This window comes from Stegostoma tigrinum, chromosome 9, assembly GCF_030684315.1.
Source record: "Stegostoma tigrinum isolate sSteTig4 chromosome 9, sSteTig4.hap1, whole genome shotgun sequence".
Classification (NCBI taxonomy): domain Eukaryota; kingdom Metazoa; phylum Chordata; class Chondrichthyes; order Orectolobiformes; family Stegostomatidae; genus Stegostoma; species Stegostoma tigrinum.
In genome coordinates, this window is record NC_081362.1 from 11,936,473 (window position 1) to 11,957,359 (window position 20,887).

The following is a 20,887-nucleotide window of genomic DNA, read 5'->3' on the forward strand; positions in this document are numbered from 1 at the left end:
CAAATGGGACTCGGTCTGGTCGGTTGGATGAGTTAGGCTGAAGGGTCTGTTTCTGTGCTGCATGACTCGATATTGCTCAACCTCAGCAGTTTTCTCTCAAAATTGTGTCAATAAGAAAACTAAGCAATCTTGCGAGGTGCACAGTTCCCAAAGAGGTCAAAAGATAGTCAGTGCTCCTTAGCTATTTTTTGAGTAACTCGCATTATATTTTCACCAATCACTGTTTCTCAACATAACTCAATATTTGAAAGGGTTTGTAATCTGCTTATCAATCGAAAAACACAGCACCTGATTTAGTTAATGACTGGATGGACATCACCGTAGGCACTCATCCTTCAATCTGTGAGGCCTGGATATTGTGGTGAAGTGGGGAATGCTGTGTAAAGGCAGTGAAAATTCCGCAGTTGAGTCAGTCAAGGATTGCACAAAAGAAAAGAAAGGTGACCAAGAAAGGAATGTGTACTTTGATCACGGTCAAGGGGGTGTGATTGTGATGTCAGTTCAGACTATTTCCATGTGGAAAAGGAACCTTTTCTTAATTTTCATCATGGGAGATAGGTGCGCAGGCTAAGTCAACATTATATATTTTCAACCTCTAATTGCCCCTGAGAAGGTGATGGTCAGCTGCTGCCTTGAGCTGCTGCAGTCCATGTGGTGTGGGGATGTGCTGTTAGGAGAATAGTTCCAGGATTTTGACACTGCAATAGTGAAGAAACAGTGATATAGCACAAGTCAGAATGATGTATGGCTTAAAGTGCACTTGAAAGTAAAAGATTCAAGCTTCAAGTGGAGTGAAAGGTCAGACAGAATTGGGAACAACACTTCAAGCATTTTTAAAGGAAATGAAAGAATGAAGACAGGGCTGTTTTTGCTGGGCACTGGGTCATGGGCAGGCTCTTGGATATGTGACGGTGTCTGCAATCTTGGAAATATCAGGACAGTAGCCGAGGAGGGTGAATCAGTTAGTGTCAGTTAGCAAAGGTGACTGGGAAGTGAGATCTGGCAATCTGATGGGAATACGGTGAGCAGATAAGATCAGCAAAATGGTACTTTAAGGTGAAGGTTGGTAATAGCACTGGAATTCTGTCTGCAACTTATTGACCACAGTAATCTTGCAAAACAGGTTAGGACCAGGTGAATTAACTTCTTCGAAATAGAAAGTGACATATTGCAACACTAACAAAGGAAAAGGAACAGATCGTACAGATTTACAAATTAGTATTGATGATACAAGCAGCTAAACACTGAATATAATCATATGCAATTTCTCTGTCAGTCGTTTTACTGCTGATTTTAACTCCCATTTATTTATTTTCTTTGCTAAAGTCACACGCTCACCTGCAATAAATGTGTGAATGCTACTAGAAGCAACAGTGGGTCTCGGGCTAAATTGTTTTCTAAAACGATATTTAGTTTTTGAATTAAATTTCAGAGCTGTCAGCTGGCTTCAGATCACCCACTGGGGATGGCGTGAAATCACAAAATTGCCCATTCAGCCCTGGTTAGACCTGTGTGAGCAAATTAGTCCTATCAGAAAGATCTAACAGATGCTAATCTAACTTTACACCAATTAAAACTTTTCCTGAACACATGTTGAATAATCTGGTTCAGATTGGTTTAAAGGGATTTAAAATGGTGGCGTCACGAGTGATTTTCTTAAGAAGCTATTTCCTTCCTGATGGAATTCTGACCTGTGTCGATGTGGTGATTATCCATTTGCAAGGTTTTGTGATTAACAATGTGGGGTTGAATTAAACTAATGTGCCCATCATGAACAACAATTTAAAATGGCCCAACTAGGGTGGCCCTGCCTACCTAAAATGTTTAAGTATGCATTATCTGTTGTTACAGCCCAAGCCCTCTTAGATCACCCTCAGTGCAGGATGTGGATTGTATCTTTGTTCAGTGCTGACTGCTTGCTGAGTTACTGTACTGTCATAGAATAAGACTGACATTAAACAGATTTGCACTTCATTGACTCCCTGCAGCCACAGCCAAACTTGACTTTCTTCACCTAGGAAGTGATGTTCTACTTGTGATACAGACAGACTGGAGGGGGCAAGGGACACATCCTGGTGTTAAAATAGCACAGCTGCCCAGTTTTCTCTTTAACACATGTCATTGCTTTTTTTTTGCAAAGTGCAACTTGCAAATTCCTTCTCCGCACTGCAGTACTGTCATGCATATATTACTTCAGAGGCAGAAAAGGGTGATGGAAGATGATTCCACATCCCCCATCAGATAGTTCCCATAAACCTAGGGCATCTGAGTTGGAATACAAGTTGGTATTGTGTGCTCTCTGATAAACTGGGAGACAATGGCAGTTGCAGTTACGGTCAAACAAATCAACGTGCGCCCTTTGAAACAATTACTTTTCATCTTGCAGAGAATGAGTCTGGCTAGTACATTGCTTAGGCAGTTCACAGTGAACTGCGAGCTCCACAATGTGGATTGCAACTCCAAACGCAGATTATCAAAGGTGTTTCATCTCCGATGAACTAATTTTCACAAGGCTGCCTTTGCATACAATAGAACTGGAGAGCTTCCAAGAAACGTTACAGCATTAAATACAGCAGTGAAACTTTGACATGCAAAGGGTTTACTAAAGGTCTTTTCCTTAGGCTTTTTTGACAGCAGCAGAACATCTCCACTGAACTGCCAACCTCAGAAACCACCAGTAAATGGAAGGCAACCCCGAAGCAACTGTTTTTTCACCAAATCAGGCCTGCTGGAAGGGAAAAACAGCCCATGTTGCACCAATAAACCTAGAATAGATGTAAACCATCCCATGTCACCATTTAATGTTTAAGTCTTTTGATTTTTTTTGTAGTTTCTTAGAACCCTGCCAGGTGTACATTTCTGATGACGTGTTCCATATTGTAGTTGCCTTATCATTTCTACATATTGCCATGGAATATGCTTATAACTACTATACCTAGTGCGAATGATTTAAGGACCATCCTGAATAATCAAACCTGTCACTCTGCCTTGCTCACAGGAATCCAAATGTAGAATTTTCTGATGGTCAACGAGCTGTATGTGTTAAGGGATTTGTGTTTACATTAAAATTTAACTCCTATTTCTTCCTTTAAAAAGCAAACTCATTAGAATCAAGAAAATTTTGAGTCCAGTGTGACTCTTCTTCAGAAGAAATGTTCAGAAGAAAGATTGCATTGCATTCAAAATGTTAACTCTGTTTCTCTCTCTGCAGATACTGCCAGACCTGCTGAGTTTCTCCAACAATTTCTGGGATTGTTACAGATTTTCAGCATCTGCAGTAGTTCACTTTTACAAAATACATTACTTCACACCTGTCCGTATTGGCCATCATCTCTGACTTCACAACCTCATCACAATTTGACATACATCCTCCCCAATTTGGTACAAGCAGTAAAATATTGATATTATTGCCTTCAAGACCCAAATTCAGATCATTTCTGCCTATTTAGCAATGAACAGTCTTTCAACAAAAATCTAGACGTGTCAAGCAATAAGCTTTCTGCTGAGAGATTTTTAAGTGGTTGATTGATTGACTATTGTCTCATCCTCGGATACAGTGAAAAGTGTTGTTTTATGTGTTAAACAGGCAGATCATACTACAGAAAGTGCACAGGCTAGCAACACAGAGTGCCACCTGTAGTGTTACAGCCACAGAGAGGGCGCAGAGAGAGAGAGAGAGAGACAGATCAGAATTAACATTTGTGAGATCTATTCAAAAGTCTGATAGCAGTGGGGAATAAGCTGTTCTTAAATCTATTCACACATATATTCAAATGTTCATATCTTCTGCCCGATGGAAGAGGGTGGAAGCATTTATAACCGAGGTGCAAAAGATCTTTGATTATGTTTCTTGCTCTCCTGAGGCAGTAGGAAGTCAATGGGTGGAAGACTGGTTTGCATGATGGAATGGGCTATGTTCACGACTCTCTGTAGTTTCTTGTGGCCTGTCAAATATCGGTCCAATACCAAATGAAATCAGGCCAGGATGTGCATCTCTGGATTAAATTGCTGCATCATAAGAAAGAAGGCACAATTTAAAGGTTATTCAAAAAAATTTTGGAAATCTGAAACATGAATAGAAATTGCTGGAGAAACTCAACAACTCTGACAACATCCATGGAAGAAAGCAGAGTCAATGTTTCAGATCTAGCAACCCTTCTTCAGAACTGATTGTAGTTAGGAAATTGGCTCTGTTTTCTCCCCACAGATGCTGCCAGGCTTAAAAAAAGTATTGTTCTACGAATAAAGAAAGAGAGCCAGCTAGCCTCATTGTGTAAGGGACCTGGGTTCAATTCTAGCCTTGGTAACTGTGTGGAGTTTCCACATTCTCCCAATGTGTGGGTGCTCCAGTTTCCTCTCACAGTCATCACAAAGATGAGCAGGTCAGCTGGATTGGCCATACTAAACTGCCTGTAGTGTGCAGGGTCAGTGGAATAGCCATGGGAAAATGCAGCGTTAAAGGGATTGTGGGTATGGGCAGTGGGGTCCTTTTGGAAGGCCAGTGTGGACTCAATGGGCTGAAGTGCCTCAGTCAAGGGGAGAAGTTGAGAGGAGAGACAACCTCAGCCAGAGCAAGAATTGAACCCATGCAGTTCACATTGTTCTGCATCATGGACCAAAAGTCCACCCAGGTGAGCTAACCAATCCCTTTAGCCACAAAGTGTGCATTCAAAAACAATTGAACGTGCTTGCTATAGTATAATAGTGAGTGTATAACTGGGTTGCACAGTCTTCCTCGTTACACTGAGTAACTGCAAGCATCAAGCTTACCGGCCCCCATTCCTCCCCACAAAAATACCAGGAATCCTGGGTATGTTCGCTGTGTTGCATTCTGCCTTCACTGTGTTCAGTGCGTTCGTTATAAAGTCCAAGTGCTGACAGGGTATGCTTTATTTTCACCACTTTCTTCAAACGGAAACAATAGCGGTTGGCCAGTGTGAACACAAGATCTCAGATCTACGTGTTTCAGATTCACAGGAAGTATTACAGCGCAGAATGGGGCTGTTTTGCCCATTGAAGGAGTCAATAACTACTATTCTGCAGGCCTCATCAGTATTACCCTCAACCCACACACTCGCGACAGTTACTGATCTGAGCTCCGAGAGTTACCCTTCCTGTCACTGGAAACTCAGTCCATTCCAAGCAGGGCTAAAACGGAAGAGTTTTGCTTTCTGGTGCAGCGCATTTAGAAAAAAAACAATAATTCGACAATGATAAAATTAAAAAGGAGTAAAATAGAAGTAACATGTTTGCTTAAAATTGAAGGCTTTATTCCTGGTGGAGTTGAATATTTGCGCTTCAGCAGAAATAACAGCAGTCAATAAATGCATTCCTGTGCAATAGGAACACCGCTAGATGGAGCTCCCAGCATCGAAAACCTCAGACGGGCAGAGCTTGAAATGATTTCAGTCCGGAGCCTGGACTGTTGCACTGCAGTAGTGGAGTTTAATAAGTTTTATCCAGACATATGGCAAACAAAATGTATTGCTGCAGTTCGTTGCAGGCTGAATGTAGCATATTCCACTGATAGTGCCCCGTTCTCTGCTCCAGAACGTCTCAACTGTCTTTACAATCTGTGAACCATTTCTGAAGTGCAGCCCAACAGGGAGAAAATATATTATTGGTTCAATGCTGTAACTATAAAAACTAGGGTGAGGGTTAGTCAAGACTGGGAGTTTGCAGTGGAATCTTCTGCAAATCACACAGTTAATGTAAATTCATTGAGATTAATAATTTCAGGACATAACCGTCTTTTTAAAATTTCCTTTTCTCTCCCTCGGGAGTTGTGAAGAATACATACTGTTGGGGTCGAGAAGTTTGGTTTCTTTGCCCACAGCTGCTGCCCGAGGGTTTAGTTTCTCCAGCGATTTAGTTTTAATGACTAACAGTCTGTACGAAGGCGTTGCTGCTAAATTTGCACATGACGCAGGGACAGGTGATGGCACAGGTCGTGTAGAGGAAGCCTGGAGGCTGCAGAAGGATTGGGAGGGTAGGTAAAGCGTTGCATGTGGAAAACAATGTCATCTTGTGAGGTTAGAGAAAGTGTGAGATTATGCATTTTGGTAAGAATGGAGGTGTAGATTATTTTCTAAAGGGAGAAAGGCTTCAGAAATCTGAAGCACAAGGGACATGGAAGACCATGTTTAGGACTCTGTTGAGGTTATCAGTTAGGAAGGCAAATGCAACGTTAGTATTCATTTCAATAAGGCTGGAATGCAACGGTAGACATGAACCACTGATGCTATATAGGATGATGATCATTTGGAATATTGTGAGGAGCTCTGGACTCCATATCTGAGGAATGATGTGCTAGCATTGAAGAGGTCCAGAGAAAGTTTACAGGAATGATCCAGGGATGAGGGGCTTGTCAGATAAGCAGAAGTTGAGGACTGCGGGTTTGTACCCAATGGAGTTGAGAAGGATGGGGTTCAGTGGGTGATCTTATTGAAACGTACAGAATACTGAGGCCTGGACAGAGTGTACTTGGAGGAGATGCTTCCACCAGGAGGAAAGGCTAGGACGTGAGGGCACAGCTTCAGATTTAACAAACAACACTTTGGAACTGAGATGAGAAGGAATTTCTTCAGCCAGAGGGTGGTGAATCTGTGGAACTCAATACCACAGAGGGCTGTGGAGTGTCTTTTAAGGAGAGATGCATAGGTTCTTAATTGGTAATGGGATCAAAGTGAGAAGCCAGGGAAATGTGGTTGAGAAATGTATCAGCCATGATCAAATGGCAGAGCAGACCTAATGGGCCTGATAGCCTAGTTTTGCTCCCATGTCTTATGGTCTTATTTAGGATCTGTAGCATCATACTGTGCTCTTATTTCCCACCTCTTTCATGTTGGTAATAATTCTGTTTTCCCCATTTACACTTTGTCCAAACACCTCTTTTATTTGTTTTGCTTAATTAATTACTGTCCCTTTTGCATTTCAGCATCATTCTTTTTGACATCTCATCTCCCCAGCCTTCCCCTTGATTACAAAACTTCCTTTATGTTCTTTACCTCTGTGACCCACTAAAGCTGTGACATTCCATAGTACCTCCCACCTTCTGCCTTTCCCTGCCTTTGTACTTGTTCACAAACTGTTACATCTTTTTGCTACACCTATTTTCCACTTCTGGTATTGGATCATCGACCTGAGACATCAACTTGGTTTCCTCGCTCCACAGCCATTGCCTGACTTGTTGAGTACTTCCAGCATTTGCTGCCTTCATGTCACATTGATAAACAGTGACATAATGTTACTGGACTAGTAATCCTGGGACGTAGATTCAAATCCAACAATGTAAGTTGGTCATTTGTATTCCGTCAATAAATTTGGAATCTGAAGCTAATCTGACCATGAAACCACTCTGAGCTGTTGTTAAAAAAAAATCCATTGGGCTCATTAAAGGTAATGTCCCTAGTCTACGTGTGACTCCATGTGGTTCAGTCTGAAATGGCCCTGCATAACCATTTAGTTTATGGAAAAATTAGGGATTTGGCAACAAATGCTTGCCTTGCCAGTAATGTCCATGGAAGAATGGGCATGGGACAGAATACTCTGAGGCTAGTTCAATTTAGTTTAATTTAATTTAATTTAGTTATTTTTTTTAGTTAAATTGTGTTCCATGGGAGTTGAGACCCAGCCTCTGGTACTGTCAATTCAGCACAGGGGGATGGCCAAGATTAGGACTCTCAAAGTGAATGTGATTAGCAACAAAAATAAGGCACTGACATAAGAATCAAATAAAACCAAAACTAGAGAGTGCAGTCTCAGCCCAGCAGTGCTGACACTGTGCTCACTGCAGCAAGCAGATCACTGCCAATATAGATATCTTCACTGGAATGTCTCTGGACACCTTTGAATTCCATGTAGAATGATACCCTACAATTGGAGGTCATTCATCCTACTGTTTCTGTGTAGGTTGTTTGAAGAAGTTTTCCAGTTATTCCCACTACATTACCCCCCACCCCCTACAACCCCCCCCCCCCCAATAGCCCAGTAAGTTCCCCTTTTAGGTGTTTATTCAACTTCCTTTTAAAAGTTATATTGAAACTGCTTATTTCTCTCTCTGAGTTAGCTAGGGATGCAATCAGTTCCTCAGAATAAATTTTGAAGATTGGATGATTACATTGTTTTGCCCTAAGCCAAGTGAACTTTGCTGAAACGAAGTTGGCTTTGGCAGGTCTAATGAGGCTAGTTTACAAGGAACAGAAGTGAATTCTTGGTTGTTTCTTCACTAGTTTCACTCCTGTTTAAAGCTGGGGTTGTTAAGGCTCAAGACATCTTTTCTATTATTCCGCTTTTGATATTTAATAATTTGTCCTTGTAGTGTGGTATAGGATTGGAAAATCATTTATATCAACTGAGTCATAGAGGCCTATAGCGCATTGTGTTTCCACGAGTCAAAAACATCTATTCTAATCCCATTTTCCAGCAACTGCCCATACCTTTGTATGCTTTGGCATTGCAAGTGAACATCTCAATAATTCTTAAGTATGATGAGATTTCTGCATCTATCCTGCTTACAGGCACTGAATTCCAGATACTGCCACGTTCTGGGTGAAAATGTTTTTCTTCGCATTCCCTCTAAATCTATGCACCTTGTTGCTGATCCCTTCATCAAGGGGAAAAGTGTCTTCCCATTGACCCTGAATATGCCTCACATTATTTTATCACAATCATGACCACCCTCAGTTCTTTTTTCTGCATCAAGGAAAGCAATCCGATTTCTCTTCAAAACTGAAACTCTCCATCCAAAGCAACGTCCTGGTAAATTTCATGTGCACCCTCTAAAGAAACAATCACATGCTCACTTTATAATGGATTCCAGATTTGCATTCAATACTCTAGTTGTGGCCTAGCCATCATTTTGTACAATTCCAGCATCACCTCGCTGCTCTTACAGCTAATAAACTAACCCATATCGCAATGTAACTACTTTACCTACTTGTCCCACTATCTTTAAGGGATCAGTGGGCATGCATAACATTGTCCTTCTGATCCTCAGTACTTCCCAGGGTCCTACTGTTCATCAACAGCTTTTGGGTAATTTCGTGGAGCCTTCAGAATAATAATTTGGCTGTAAGAAATAACATTGAGAGATGGAAAAATGAGACATTTTCCTCAACATGAGAATTCTGAGTTCTGTCATTGCCTCAGATTTAAAACAGCAAAACATGTTTCAAAATCAATAGCCTTTCACTGTTCAAGAAAGGAAAAGCAAAGTTCATATTCCGAGTGTCGACAGTTGGTGAAATCTGTCCTCTCCCAAATTTTTGATTGGGAAATGTTGGTGAAGGGTCAAGTTCCGTTCGAACAAGGCAGGCCAAGGCTGAAAGAGGAGAAGGGGAAAAACAGAAAAACAAACTAAATCTGACGAACCAAATTCTGCAAAACAGGCCCACCAAAGAAAAACACTCAAACATGAGAAATGTTAGCTGACATCTTTTGTGTCTCTGACATGACTGAAGGTGAAAAATAGTTATCATTCAACTGCAAGGAAAATTATTTCTAAAAGATGAAGTTGTATTTTGTTGTGTGAGAGATCAACAAACTAAGTCAGTGCATGTACAGACATACACTTGGTGGGGTGACATGGTGGCTCGGGGTTAGTACTGCTGCCTCACAGTACCAGGTGCCTGGGTTTGATTCCACCTTCGGGTGACTGCCTGTGTGGAGTTTGCACATCCTCCCTGTCTCTGTGAGGGATTTTTCCCACAGTCCAAAGATGCACAGGTTAGGGAGGTTGGCTATGCTAAATTGCCCTGTAGTGTGCAGGCAAGGCGGGTTAGGCATGGCAAATTCAGGGTTTAGGGGACAGGTTGGGGTGCTCTTTGGAGGGTCTTGCAGACTTGATGGGCATAATGGTCTCTATCTGCATTGTAGGGATGATTCTACAAAAAAATGAGAAAGACTGATTTACCTCGATTGCCCAACATGGGACTTTGAAGCTCTGTTTCAGATGTTGCCCCTGCGGGGTCTTTAGTTGCACTCTATGTAGGAATGCAAATTCTATGCTTGGTGGATTCCACAATGTAAGGGAGTCACAAAAGTGCAAATGGTTGTGACCAACACCTCGCCTTTCCTTCACTGACAGCACCAGCCTTTCCAGGCATCTGCTTACTGCGCTTGTCATATATCTTTTCCCCAGGGTAGGGGAATTCAAAACAGCAGAGGTTTCAGGGGAGAGAGGAAAAGATTTAAAAGAGACCTGAGGGGCAACTTTTTCACGCAGAGAATGGTGCCTATCTGGAATGAGCTGTCAGAGGAAGTGGTACATGCAAATACAGTGACAACATTGAAAAGACATTTGGACAAGTAAACAAACAGGAAACGTGTATAGGAATATGGGCCAAACACAGACAAATGGGGCTAGTTCAGTTTGTGAGACTTGGCATGGACAGGTTGGACCAGACGGTCTGTTTCTGTGCTGTATGACTCTATGACTCATTATTACACTTCTAGCAGTTGCAACTGAACGCAGTTCTTCACGAAGAATTCTATTTTGTAGGAGGAAGCCCTAACATGCCTACCACAAGCATCCTGAAGCCTGCTAATTCGACACAGTATAATCTTCATATAAAAATAGAGGATGCAAGGACAAGTTAATGAGCATGTTAAAATTAAATACATCAGCCCTTGGTTTTATTAATACACACTTTGTAAGAAAACTATGCTGAACCTTTGAACTGAACTAAATCATTGCATCCATCTCTGCACATCACACTTCAGAAAGGATGTCAAAGCCTTGACGAAGGTACATGTAAAGTTTGAAATCTCTGAATAGTGTTCACTCACAGGTGCTGGTCTGTACAGGTGTAAGAAGGACCTCTCAGAGTTTAATTTTAATTTTGATCTCATTCTCTGTGCACCTTCTCTGCAACTGTTAACATTCCATTCCCTGCTCTGTTTTATTGCCCTAATGTCCTTTGTATGAGCTGTACTGCGCACAAAACAAAACTTTTCGTTGTACCTAGGTACATTGCAACAATAAATCAAATCAAATCAAAGAAGAAGGGAGAAAACACTGCAGTAGCTGTCAAGCATTCGTTGTTCAATTCTGGTTTAACTGAAGCGGAGTCTGAGTTTCAAGAACTTGCGCTTGGCTGACAACATCACAGGACAAACAAAAAAAAATTAGATCAGATTAAAGGGACCTCAATTTTCTAAAGGAACTAAAGATGCTGAGTTCATTCCACTTGGCATCAAGAAGGCTCAGGTGAAATCTAATAGGGATGTTCAAAATGCGGTGTCTCAATGATCAGCACTGCTGCCTCACAGCGCCATGAACCTGGGTTCAATTCCACCCTCTGGTGAGTGTCTGCGTGCACATTCTCCCCGCGTCTGCGTGGGTTTCCTTCTGGTGCTCCGGTTTCCTCCCACAGTCCAGGCTCGGCGGATTGCTAAATTGCCCGTAGTGTCCGGGGATGCGCTGGTTAGGTGGATTAGCCATGGGAAATGCAAGGTTAGAGGCTAGAGGGGTGAGTATGGGTGGGATGCTGTTCGGAGAAGGGGTGTAGACATGAGGGGGCCGAATGGTCTGTTTCCACACTGTGTGGATTCTACGTAAACTGTTGTGAATAAACAGTTTCCAGCAACTAACGCACGAATACGAAATAGTAGGCTATAGAATATGCAGCAAGTTGCCTCGGTGGGGTACGCTCTGCATGAAAATGTGGTGAAGACTTGTTTCAATTGTAACATCAAAAAAAACATTGACTTACACATTTCTAAACGGGAAGACCTGCCATGCTCTGTGTAAAGATTAAGGGGATTGAAACTGACTGTAGAGCTGAAATATAGGCCAAATGGTTTCCATATGCAGGCGAAACAAACAAAAACTGATCCGCTACACTTTCCGGAGGTAGGAAACGGGGATGTTCACAATGTTCAAACACCTACTGAAAAGGAAGATTCCCATCGAATTAACAGTGTTTGGTGTAATAGGTGAGAAAAGTTGGTCAGAACTGGCTGTGGTGTAATTACCACCAGGGGGAGCCCTTGTCCAACTTTTTTATTCTGTTTATCGTGGCAAACTCATTCATATCATTACAGTACAAATCATTCAAATCGCGGTCCGTGTACTCTGTCATGAAACAGAAGCCCTCTGGTTTGGTACGGCTGTGGTGACTTTATTTTTAGAACATTTTGAAATCAAGACTTTTTTTCTCTATTTCATTGGCTAATTCGCTGCACTAGAAGAAAAAAATGCTTCAATATTGAAACCAGCGCTGTTCTTACCTGGGCTGTGAGTCACTATCAGGTGTCGCGTTTTTTTTGTTGCAGGAGGGGACGAGCCGCTAACACTTTCTTTTTAAAAATAAAGTTTGTGTAACACTCCCCTTCGGAAAGTAAATGCAAACAAGGTCAACTTTTACAGCTTTGAGCGCTGTGAGCCAGACGAGGTGTTTTTCAGTAAACATTTGCTCTGGGGAAGTCTCTGCTTGCTGCTGGAAAATCTAAGAACGGCCCACACGCTCGCTAGGGTGGGGGGGGGGGGAGAGAAAGAAAAACATTTATAAACGTTATGGATTAACAGCGAAAGTTCCAAAATACCAGCGCTGTTTGCATGAGCTGGAGGCACCCATTAGATGTGATCAGAGGGGCTCAAATCTGTTTCTTCCTAATGGACCAAGCTGCCCCTTCAAATAATGGGCCGCATTGCTGAGAAGCTGCAGGAGAGATTGAATTATACCTCCTTTCCATTAATATTTCATACAGCCACGAGATTACTGTTTATTTATTATGGGTTTGTTTTTCAGTAATAGTTTCATAACGTGTTTGCTTTTATTTTTCTGTAGCTGCGTGGACTTGTTGTTACTCTACTAGATACCCCTTGTGATTTTGATGGGGACACAGTGGGCAGAATTCCCTGAAACAATTACCAGACCCCATCAGTAGTGGGGCTTGTAATCTGCTGCCGGATTAAAATATACCTCAGACAACCTGATTTATGTCCCACATTCAGTGGTCTCCTGAATGGAAATCGAAAAGGCCCTCACACTTCCACTGTGGTCCCTCTCCTTCGTCAGGTGAAACACAGAATGCAGCCTCGCAGTATCAATGTTGTAGTGCTCGTATTCCGCTTACAGCTAGTCTCGCATTAGAAGCTGTTTTCACTGCACAGTCTTAATGTACTGCAGGGGTTATTGAAACTCCATAACATTTCCACCAACTCCCCCCAAACCACTCATTTCCTCACCCCCAGAATGACTAAACGAAAACATTTCTCGATAAGGAGTGTCATTTTCTCATGAATGTTAAGTCCACCAGTGATGCAGGAATCACAAAGTGGGTCGGTTTCAGCTGCATTTAAACTCGGCTCAAAAACAAAAGATGCTTTGAAAAAAGACATTTGTCCTGAAAAAAGGAATTTCGAGGTGCTTCAAGCGCCTATTTGTACATATACAAACGCTGACTAATGGTAGGAAACTGAGTTGTGTTTTGAAGAAATGAACAGAATAATATGGTGTGTGTGTGTGTTTGTGCACGTATGTGTGTCCGCGCAGGTGTGTCTGACACGCCGTTTTACTAAAATTATTACCATCTCCCGTGTCTTTAGCAACGATCAATTGTAAACCACGGATCTTTCTGAATTTCTCGAAGGAGCCATGCACCTTTTCCGGGCAGTTCAGTATTCGCAAGTTTGGCGGCGCCAGTGAAAAGGCGCATGCTGTCTCCTCTATCCTCAAGACAATTAAAACTGAGCCAAGGGTAGAGTGTTACCCTCATGAAGGCGGGTTAATATTATATCGATTTCCATTATATACCCCCTGGGAAAAAAAGTATGCTTGTTTTTCTTACAATAATGGTCGCAGGAAGGAGTTCTTTGGGACTATGTTAAACATACAACCGAGTCAGCTTGCACCCCATAATCACGCCCCGAGGCCTCCCTTCGAGATACGGATGGAGCCCAGCTTTGATTTTCAGAGGAAAGCAGCCGGTCATTTTTTAGCAACTAGCTTATTTATGTGTGCAATACGCTGTGACAGTCCACGGTTTAAATTTATGTCCGGTGTAAGAGCTCTGGGTGAGGAAGGGGTGAAGATGGGGGTGGCTGGAGAGACATAATGAAACGTGACAGATCTCAAACTCTTGTTCAATAAAGAAAACCAAATCTTAATTTGCCAATTTCCATTTACAAAATGACTCACGTTGCAGCGCGGACATTTCCAATGGACCAGGTTTTTCTTTTGGACTTTTTTTTCCCCCAAAGAAGTGAGGTAGAAATTCCCTCCATTCCACACGACCCCCTCCCCCTTCGAAATCTATAAATGGAACAAATCACACGTAGGTTTAATGAATTTGTTCAAAATTCTTCTCCCACCGCCCCCCCCCCCCCCCACGTTTTGATGCTGGTAGCAGGTGGGGGCCAAGCTGTGTGTTCTCACGGCTAGGTGTGAAATGATTATTCAAATAGGATTGCGAGGAAATTGGGGATTGGCGGTCTGACTGCTTATATCACCGTGCACCGCTGAGCCACTCACGTCACTCCAAACTACTGTCATCGCTAGGATCGCTGGTTCGCTGCAGTTTAGCATTAGGGCTGCAGAATCCAGCACTTCCCCCACCCTCAACTCCCCCACCCCTCCCCTCCACCCCCACCAACACATACACACACCCCCTCCGCCACCTCCCACACACAACACACCCCTCCCCAAAAAATAAGCCATTCCGCAATCGGACACGGGGGTAATCTATCGCCCACGATCAGCAGGAACTTTTTCTCTCTCTCTCTCTCGAGCCCTATAATGCACCCTACCTCCAGTATGCTAGGCGCAGTGAAAATGGAAGGACACGACCACACAGACTGGAGTTCCTACTATGCAGAGTCCGAGGTAAGCTTTCGGCGCTTTTTTTTTTGGTTTTTTTAAAGCAATCCTCTTTATGTACAAGATAATATTAGCCTTAAGATAATATTAACTTTGTGATCAAATATTGACTTGCGCGGCTCCAATTCCTCCTCGATTTGTACCTCAACAGTCTTTAAACAATGTTGTATTTGGCTAAAATAAAGTTTCTGTTGTACATTTACATACTTCGAAAGCGCTGGAGACCTAACTTATTTAGCTCCCTTTTACTTTGAGCTGATCGTTAAACTCAAACCTTATTTATTCGAAAGTCAGATGTTGAGTGAGTTTTGGCTACGCCACGGTTTTATTAAATGCCTTTTGACAGGTCCGCTTTAATGCAGCTGTTTTTGTTACAATTTTTTTACGTCCTTTATCGCCTTTAATTTAGTTCAACCGTTTCATTATTTTCCTTTCAAATCGTTACTGCAGGAAAATTCGTTGAATTTTTTTCAGGCAGAATTAACGATCGAGTTTGATAGTTAAAATGCAATTCAATAGACTTTTTTCTCTTTTGTATACAATAATAAAAACCCAATTATCAATTTTTTTAAAAAGTGAGATTTTGCTTCTCAGGAGTGAGTGGGACGCATTGTGAGTGATGCCAACATGGAAGTGAATGCCTTGTTACTGTCTGCTTTTACGATTAGCTCAGGCGCTTAAGGGCAGTTCGTTTCTCAAAACAAAGGTGACCGTCTGCTTTTCTTGTTTCCTGCCCTAGGGTTACCCCTCAGTAAGCAATATGAATGGGGGGATTGGAATGAATGGCATGAACACCTACATGACTATGTCCGCGATGGGCACCACGGCCAACATGACAGCAGGGTCCATGAACATGTCTTACGTTGGCACCGGCATGAGCCCGGCTATGACTGGCATGTCCCCCGGAGCAGGGGCAATGAATGGCATGGGAGCAGGCATGACGGGCATGGGCAGCGCCTTGAGCCCCAGCATGAGTCCGATGAGCGCCCAGGCGACTTCCATGAACGCCCTGACCTCGTACACCAACATGAGCATGAGTCCGCTCTACGGCCAATCCAACCTGAACAGGTCCAGGGATCCCAAGACCTACCGCCGCAGTTATACCCACGCCAAGCCTCCTTACTCCTACATCTCCCTTATCACCATGGCCATTCAGCAGTCTCCCAACAAGATGCTGACTCTCAGTGAGATCTACCAGTGGATCATGGATCTGTTCCCTTTTTACCGCCAGAACCAGCAACGTTGGCAGAACTCCATCCGCCACTCGCTCTCCTTCAATGACTGTTTCCTGAAGGTGCCCAGATCCCCAGACAAACCGGGCAAAGGCTCGTTCTGGACCTTGCACCCTGACTCGGGGAATATGTTCGAGAACGGCTGCTACCTGCGGCGCCAGAAGCGCTTCAAGTGCGAGAAGAAGCAGGCGCTAAAGAATTCGCAGCAAGACCCCGGCCGCAAGGCGTCCGAGAGCTGCTCCGCCGGCAGCGGCACCGATACCAGCGCCGGGAACGAGTCACCGCAGTCCGGCGGGTCTCCCGGCGGCGGAGGCGGAGGAGGAGGAGGCGAGCCCAAGAGACCGCTGGCTGACCTCAAGTCCCGGAGCTCCACCCTGAGCCCGGAGCACGGTAACGGAGCGGTGAGCCAGGCGCCTCCGCCACCGCCTCACCTCATGCACCAGCATCACCCGGTGCTGTCCCACCTGCCGTCGCAAGGTCAGGAGCACCTGAAACCCGAGCACCACTACTCGTTCAACCACCCGTTCTCAATCAACAACTTGATGTCTTCCGAACAGCAACATCACAAAATGGACTTGAAGGCGTATGACCAAGTAATGCATTACTCTAACTATAGCTCCCCTATGTCCGCCAACCTCCCCATGACCTCCAAAGGGGTCTTAGATCCATCGTCCATCGCCAACGACACGTCTTACTACCAAGGTGTGTATTCCAGACCAATCATGAACTCATCTTAAACCTATCCCCCTCTCACAATCGGACTGGGTCAACTCTGTACATTTTTGTAAGAATTATTAATTAAGGGAGGGAGGGAGGGAGGGTGTGTGGGGGCGAATCTTATGCGCAGGCAATTGGAATTTTTTTTGTTTTGTTGATGTTTTCAAACTGTTAGCTGTTCAGCGATTCCTCTTCACGGTTGTTTTTGGACTGTATATTGCGCGCCGTTTCAAATGTCTTCTGTTTGGTTTGGCTGCTTCAGAATACAACGAGGCGTTTAATATAACGACGTTTCTGTACTGTGCACAGTTCTCTTGTCGATTTCTCTCTTTGAGGACGAATTCTTATTTAAAAAAAGAACATCCCCCTTCCCTATACGTTTCAAATTTCGAAAGTGTTACTCGCATATAACATCAAAACAAAAACCCTATCGGCAAATAATTTATAGTTTTTTTGTCCGTTTATTTATAATTGGGGGGCACCCTTTAATGCGATCGGTTTGTCTCCCCCTCAGAATCTTGTATTAACCCGAAGTCTTCAATGTTCAATGTATACACCGATTTCTGTCTGATCCTGTCCCCTCCGAGAACTACGAAAAGGGCAGCTGACTCACTCCCGCTCGTGGAAAAGGTTCATTGCTGTTAAAACTGTCGCACTTTCTGTTTCTTAATTTCTCAGACAACCCCGTCCCGAGCGCACGCAGCCGGGAGATTGTAAATTCTCACCTGATACACCGACTATTTTTTAAAAAAAAGAAACGTGATTTTAATTTATTGTTGAGCTGTAGATTTTAGAGCGGAAGTCTTATTTGTATGTGTGTGTGTGCGTGTGTATGTGTGTGTGTCCTTTGATGCTGTCGTTCCCCATGTAAGAAACTCGAGAAAGTTTTTTGTTTCTTTCTGTTCAGAATGTTAACATTTTATAAACGATAAAATGTAATTAAACAAAAAGACATACAACAACAAAAAAAATAAACGAACATATTTTGATCCGGCTAAATGACCCTTTCTTCTTGCTTAGCAGACTTAAAAAAAATACACTTAATTAGGTGTTGGAAGCGTTTGCGAAAGCAGAACTGAACAACGCGGTGACTTTCGCCTGTTTTCTTTTTAATTTAAACGCTCATGCATTTGGTGTTGACAACAATTTCCCCTCCGTCGCTGTTAAAATGCACTGCCGCGTTTCACCTTTCTTTCCAATCGAATCAAAAGAGAGGTACCTAGGCATCTGAATGACCATTCTCTCACTCTCCAGTCGAGATGTCGCGGCCCGCTCCCGTCGGTGAGACACCTCAACAGTGTGAGCGAATCTGGGTTTACACTGCGGCGCAGGTAAGGAGATTACTGCGCCGTTTTATATATAAATGTGTGTGTGTGTGTGTGTATATACAGCGTCCGTTTTGCATTCTCCCGGTCACGGTGATCACTGCTCACCGCGTTGAGTGGCGCCAGGTAGAGGACTGCACTGATCTTTCCCCTGTGCTTCAATTTCAAACAGTTAGGTGTAGGTTTCGCTCCCATTCCAAGGCTCCTCAAGTAAAGTGGCGTTTGGAATGGAATGCGTCCGTATCGACTGGAGTCGGTGTTGACTGACGACGTTTTTTTTATTTTAGCGCGGTGGGGCTCCCCATTAGGGCGAATTTTTACAAACATTTTGTTTTCGTCTGTGTAGAAATTAACGCCAATCATTCATCTGAGAGGGGATGCAACGTGCAGTTTATTTTCTACACGTATCCGAGGTGTTTTTTTAGTTATAAACCCGTACCACTTTGGCGGTGGTGTGTTATTTTTGGGGGGGGGACTTTTTCCCGTAGTTAATGATTTTCTGAATCCCTTATTAAAAACTGTTAAGACCATTCGATAAAACCGCACTTCATCCCTAATTTAGGGATATTGAAATCACCCCCAGTCCCATTATAATTTCAGCTTTGTACCACCCGACTTTTTTCCTCTTTTAATTTAATTACGAAATATGTCAGATTAATTTGGCAGGCTACCTGTTTAACCGACTGTCGCAGTCAACCAAAAATCATGACCTCTTGTTTTTTTTTCAATAACATAACTGTAACTTTTTCACCGACAATGCGCAGGCTCGCTTGAAATATTAACCTAGATATTTTGCGTCTAATTTTGCTAGGCATAACTTTTACCGATTGCATCAAGCCAGTTTTAGTCGGTCTGTGCCCCCCCCCCCACCCCACCCCCTTGATCAGGAGAATTCAAGAGCAGGGATAAGTTTTCTGCTGGGGGATGGTCTGCTTTCTTATCTGGTTGGTTCAATCTCTTGGACCGCATCATTGTTGAGGGAGATAATGGATGCATAGCTCTGATCGTGTTGCCTGCTTATCTGGGACTGACGTGTTAAAAGCCCAGAAAGTTTTTTTTAAAAAACGCACTGGTCACAAATCCACATGTAGTTCATTTCAAAACGACAATTTAAATGAGATTCTACATACAGAAATTCCAAGGATTTTAGAACACTGAAATTAGCTCACTTTCTTCAAGAAAAAAGAATTGAGTTTGATGCCATTTTCAGAAGAGTTTTATTCAGATATTTAAAGTTCTCGAGTTAAGTTTTAGAACGGGGAGCAGTGTTCTAATCCATTCAAGTTTAAAAAACTGTTTTAAAAGCAGATATCTTAAGCAGGTTTAGTGGCGTCTTGGAATTCTAAAGTCTAAATATGTGCAAATACAGGCGTGTAGGAAGCTTATATACAGCGGACTGTGCAATGCAGTATTTGAGGGCTAATTCACCTCATCCATCGATAATAATTTACACATACCACAAGACCAGACCTCAGGGACAATTCCTACAAGCTGGAAATGTGTGCAAGAGTTGGTATTTTACTCCGGCCGTTGTTTAACGGGAATCACTGTCCTGTCGGTTACTTATAACGGGCGGGAGACAGAGGTCGAGTATTTTTTCAATCGCTGAATTGGAGAGTAAGAAAAAAGCCTCATTCATATCCTGCAACCTTTTCAACCGTTAGACCTGGCGGCTCACCTGAAAGTTAAGCATAAATTTTGCATCTTAGCCGCACGGGAGGAATTGGCAAATCTACTTTGCAATTAAAAGCCAGATTTTTTTAACAACTGCGAGTTAACATTGAAACAGTAACACATTTTTAAAAAGGGGGATGGGGAGTGGACCAATCTTAGGTTCAAATTTATCAGTCCTGGGTACAGTCTCTCTCTTGTTAATGATGAGCAAATTCTGCTCTATTGAAGTGACAATGTTAAATCCCCTTTCTAATTTCACATTGTCTCAGCTCACGGTGGACACTGCATCGCCCGGGAGCCCAACCTTAGTCTCTCACTCCCGAGGACACACACGTCGCGAACCAGCCATGAAATCTGTTTCATTATGATCGCATAAAAGCCTCCCGGAGCGAAGCAGAATACGTGGAGAAATGAACCAGCCGTGGTGACAAAAGACGCGTGAATGCGCTATTCTAACCCTACATGTTCCATATCACAGCACCATTGTCAGCGGGTCGTTTTAAAACGACTTAAAAGTGTCTCACCGCGCTGATCCTGGAAGATAAGATGTCACAGACTGTATTGCCGGGGTTGGGGGGAGCACTCAATTTGATAATTGCCAAAATAAGCCCATATTAAAAACACTCAATTTTGTAGGTTCCCCTATCAAACGTTATTTATACCATAGGTTTTTGATCCTGAAGTTTGGTTTGGTTATCGCTTATTTTACCTACATTCCCAACTCCAATCATATTTGTTAATTTCTGTTAATCAAATATCACACGGGAGGGACGAATAAGGGAGGCCGAAGCAAGCGAGAAACACTTCTGAGAAGGTAAATCTTTCGTTGATGCCTCATGAGTTTGCACAGGTAGCTGTTACTCTCCTCATCATCTACCTACCAACCCCCCCCCCCACCGCACACAAACCACCCCCCCCCCACCCCCCCCCCCCCCCCCCCCGCCAACCCCGGAGTGTGTTCAAAGGAATTTTATGAGACCGATCAATATCTTGCTAAAATAATCATTTTGGACCTTGCCGGGCCAGTGAAATCTTTGCTTTGTGCTAAAGTCAACACCAAGCAGCGCTGAGCTCAAATAATCCAGCGGTGCGTCAGTTTCTGTACGAGGAACAGGCT

At 43.1% G+C, this 20,887-nt stretch overlaps 1 protein-coding gene and 1 long non-coding RNA gene across 3 annotated transcripts; one reads left to right on the forward strand and one right to left on the reverse strand.

Annotated features, from left to right (window-relative positions):
- Positions 1-293: 293 nt before the first annotated feature.
- Positions 294-14,840, reverse strand: LOC125454582 (uncharacterized). Of its 2 annotated transcripts, none has more exons than XR_007248044.2 (5): positions 14,753-14,840; positions 14,145-14,258; positions 12,232-12,471; positions 8,939-9,070; positions 294-4,008 (listed from the first exon to the last, which is right to left on the reverse strand). It is a non-coding gene; the product is annotated as an uncharacterized LOC125454582 (long non-coding RNA). The 2 variants fall into 2 exon arrangements; XR_007248043.2 differs by having other exon boundaries at positions 8,935-9,070.
- Positions 14,599-16,856, forward strand: foxa2 (forkhead box A2). The gene is made up of 2 exons (XM_048535497.2): positions 14,599-14,828; positions 15,562-16,856. Exons 1-2 carry the CDS (start codon positions 14,742-14,744, stop codon positions 16,789-16,791), a joined length of 1,317 nt encoding a protein of 438 aa, XP_048391454.1. The 5' UTR covers positions 14,599-14,741; the 3' UTR covers positions 16,792-16,856.
- Positions 16,857-20,887: the final 4,031 nt, after the last annotated feature.

Bases quoted from the DNA above. Each gene is read 5' to 3' on its own strand.
- foxa2 (XM_048535497.2), top strand. From the start codon at position 14,742: ATGCACCCTACCTCCAGTATGCTAGGCGCAGTGAAAATGGAAGGACAC. The intron at 14,829-15,561 runs GTAAGCTTTCGG...TTCCTGCCCTAG, and splicing joins CCTACTATGCAGAGTCCGAG to GGTTACCCCTCAGTAAGCAA.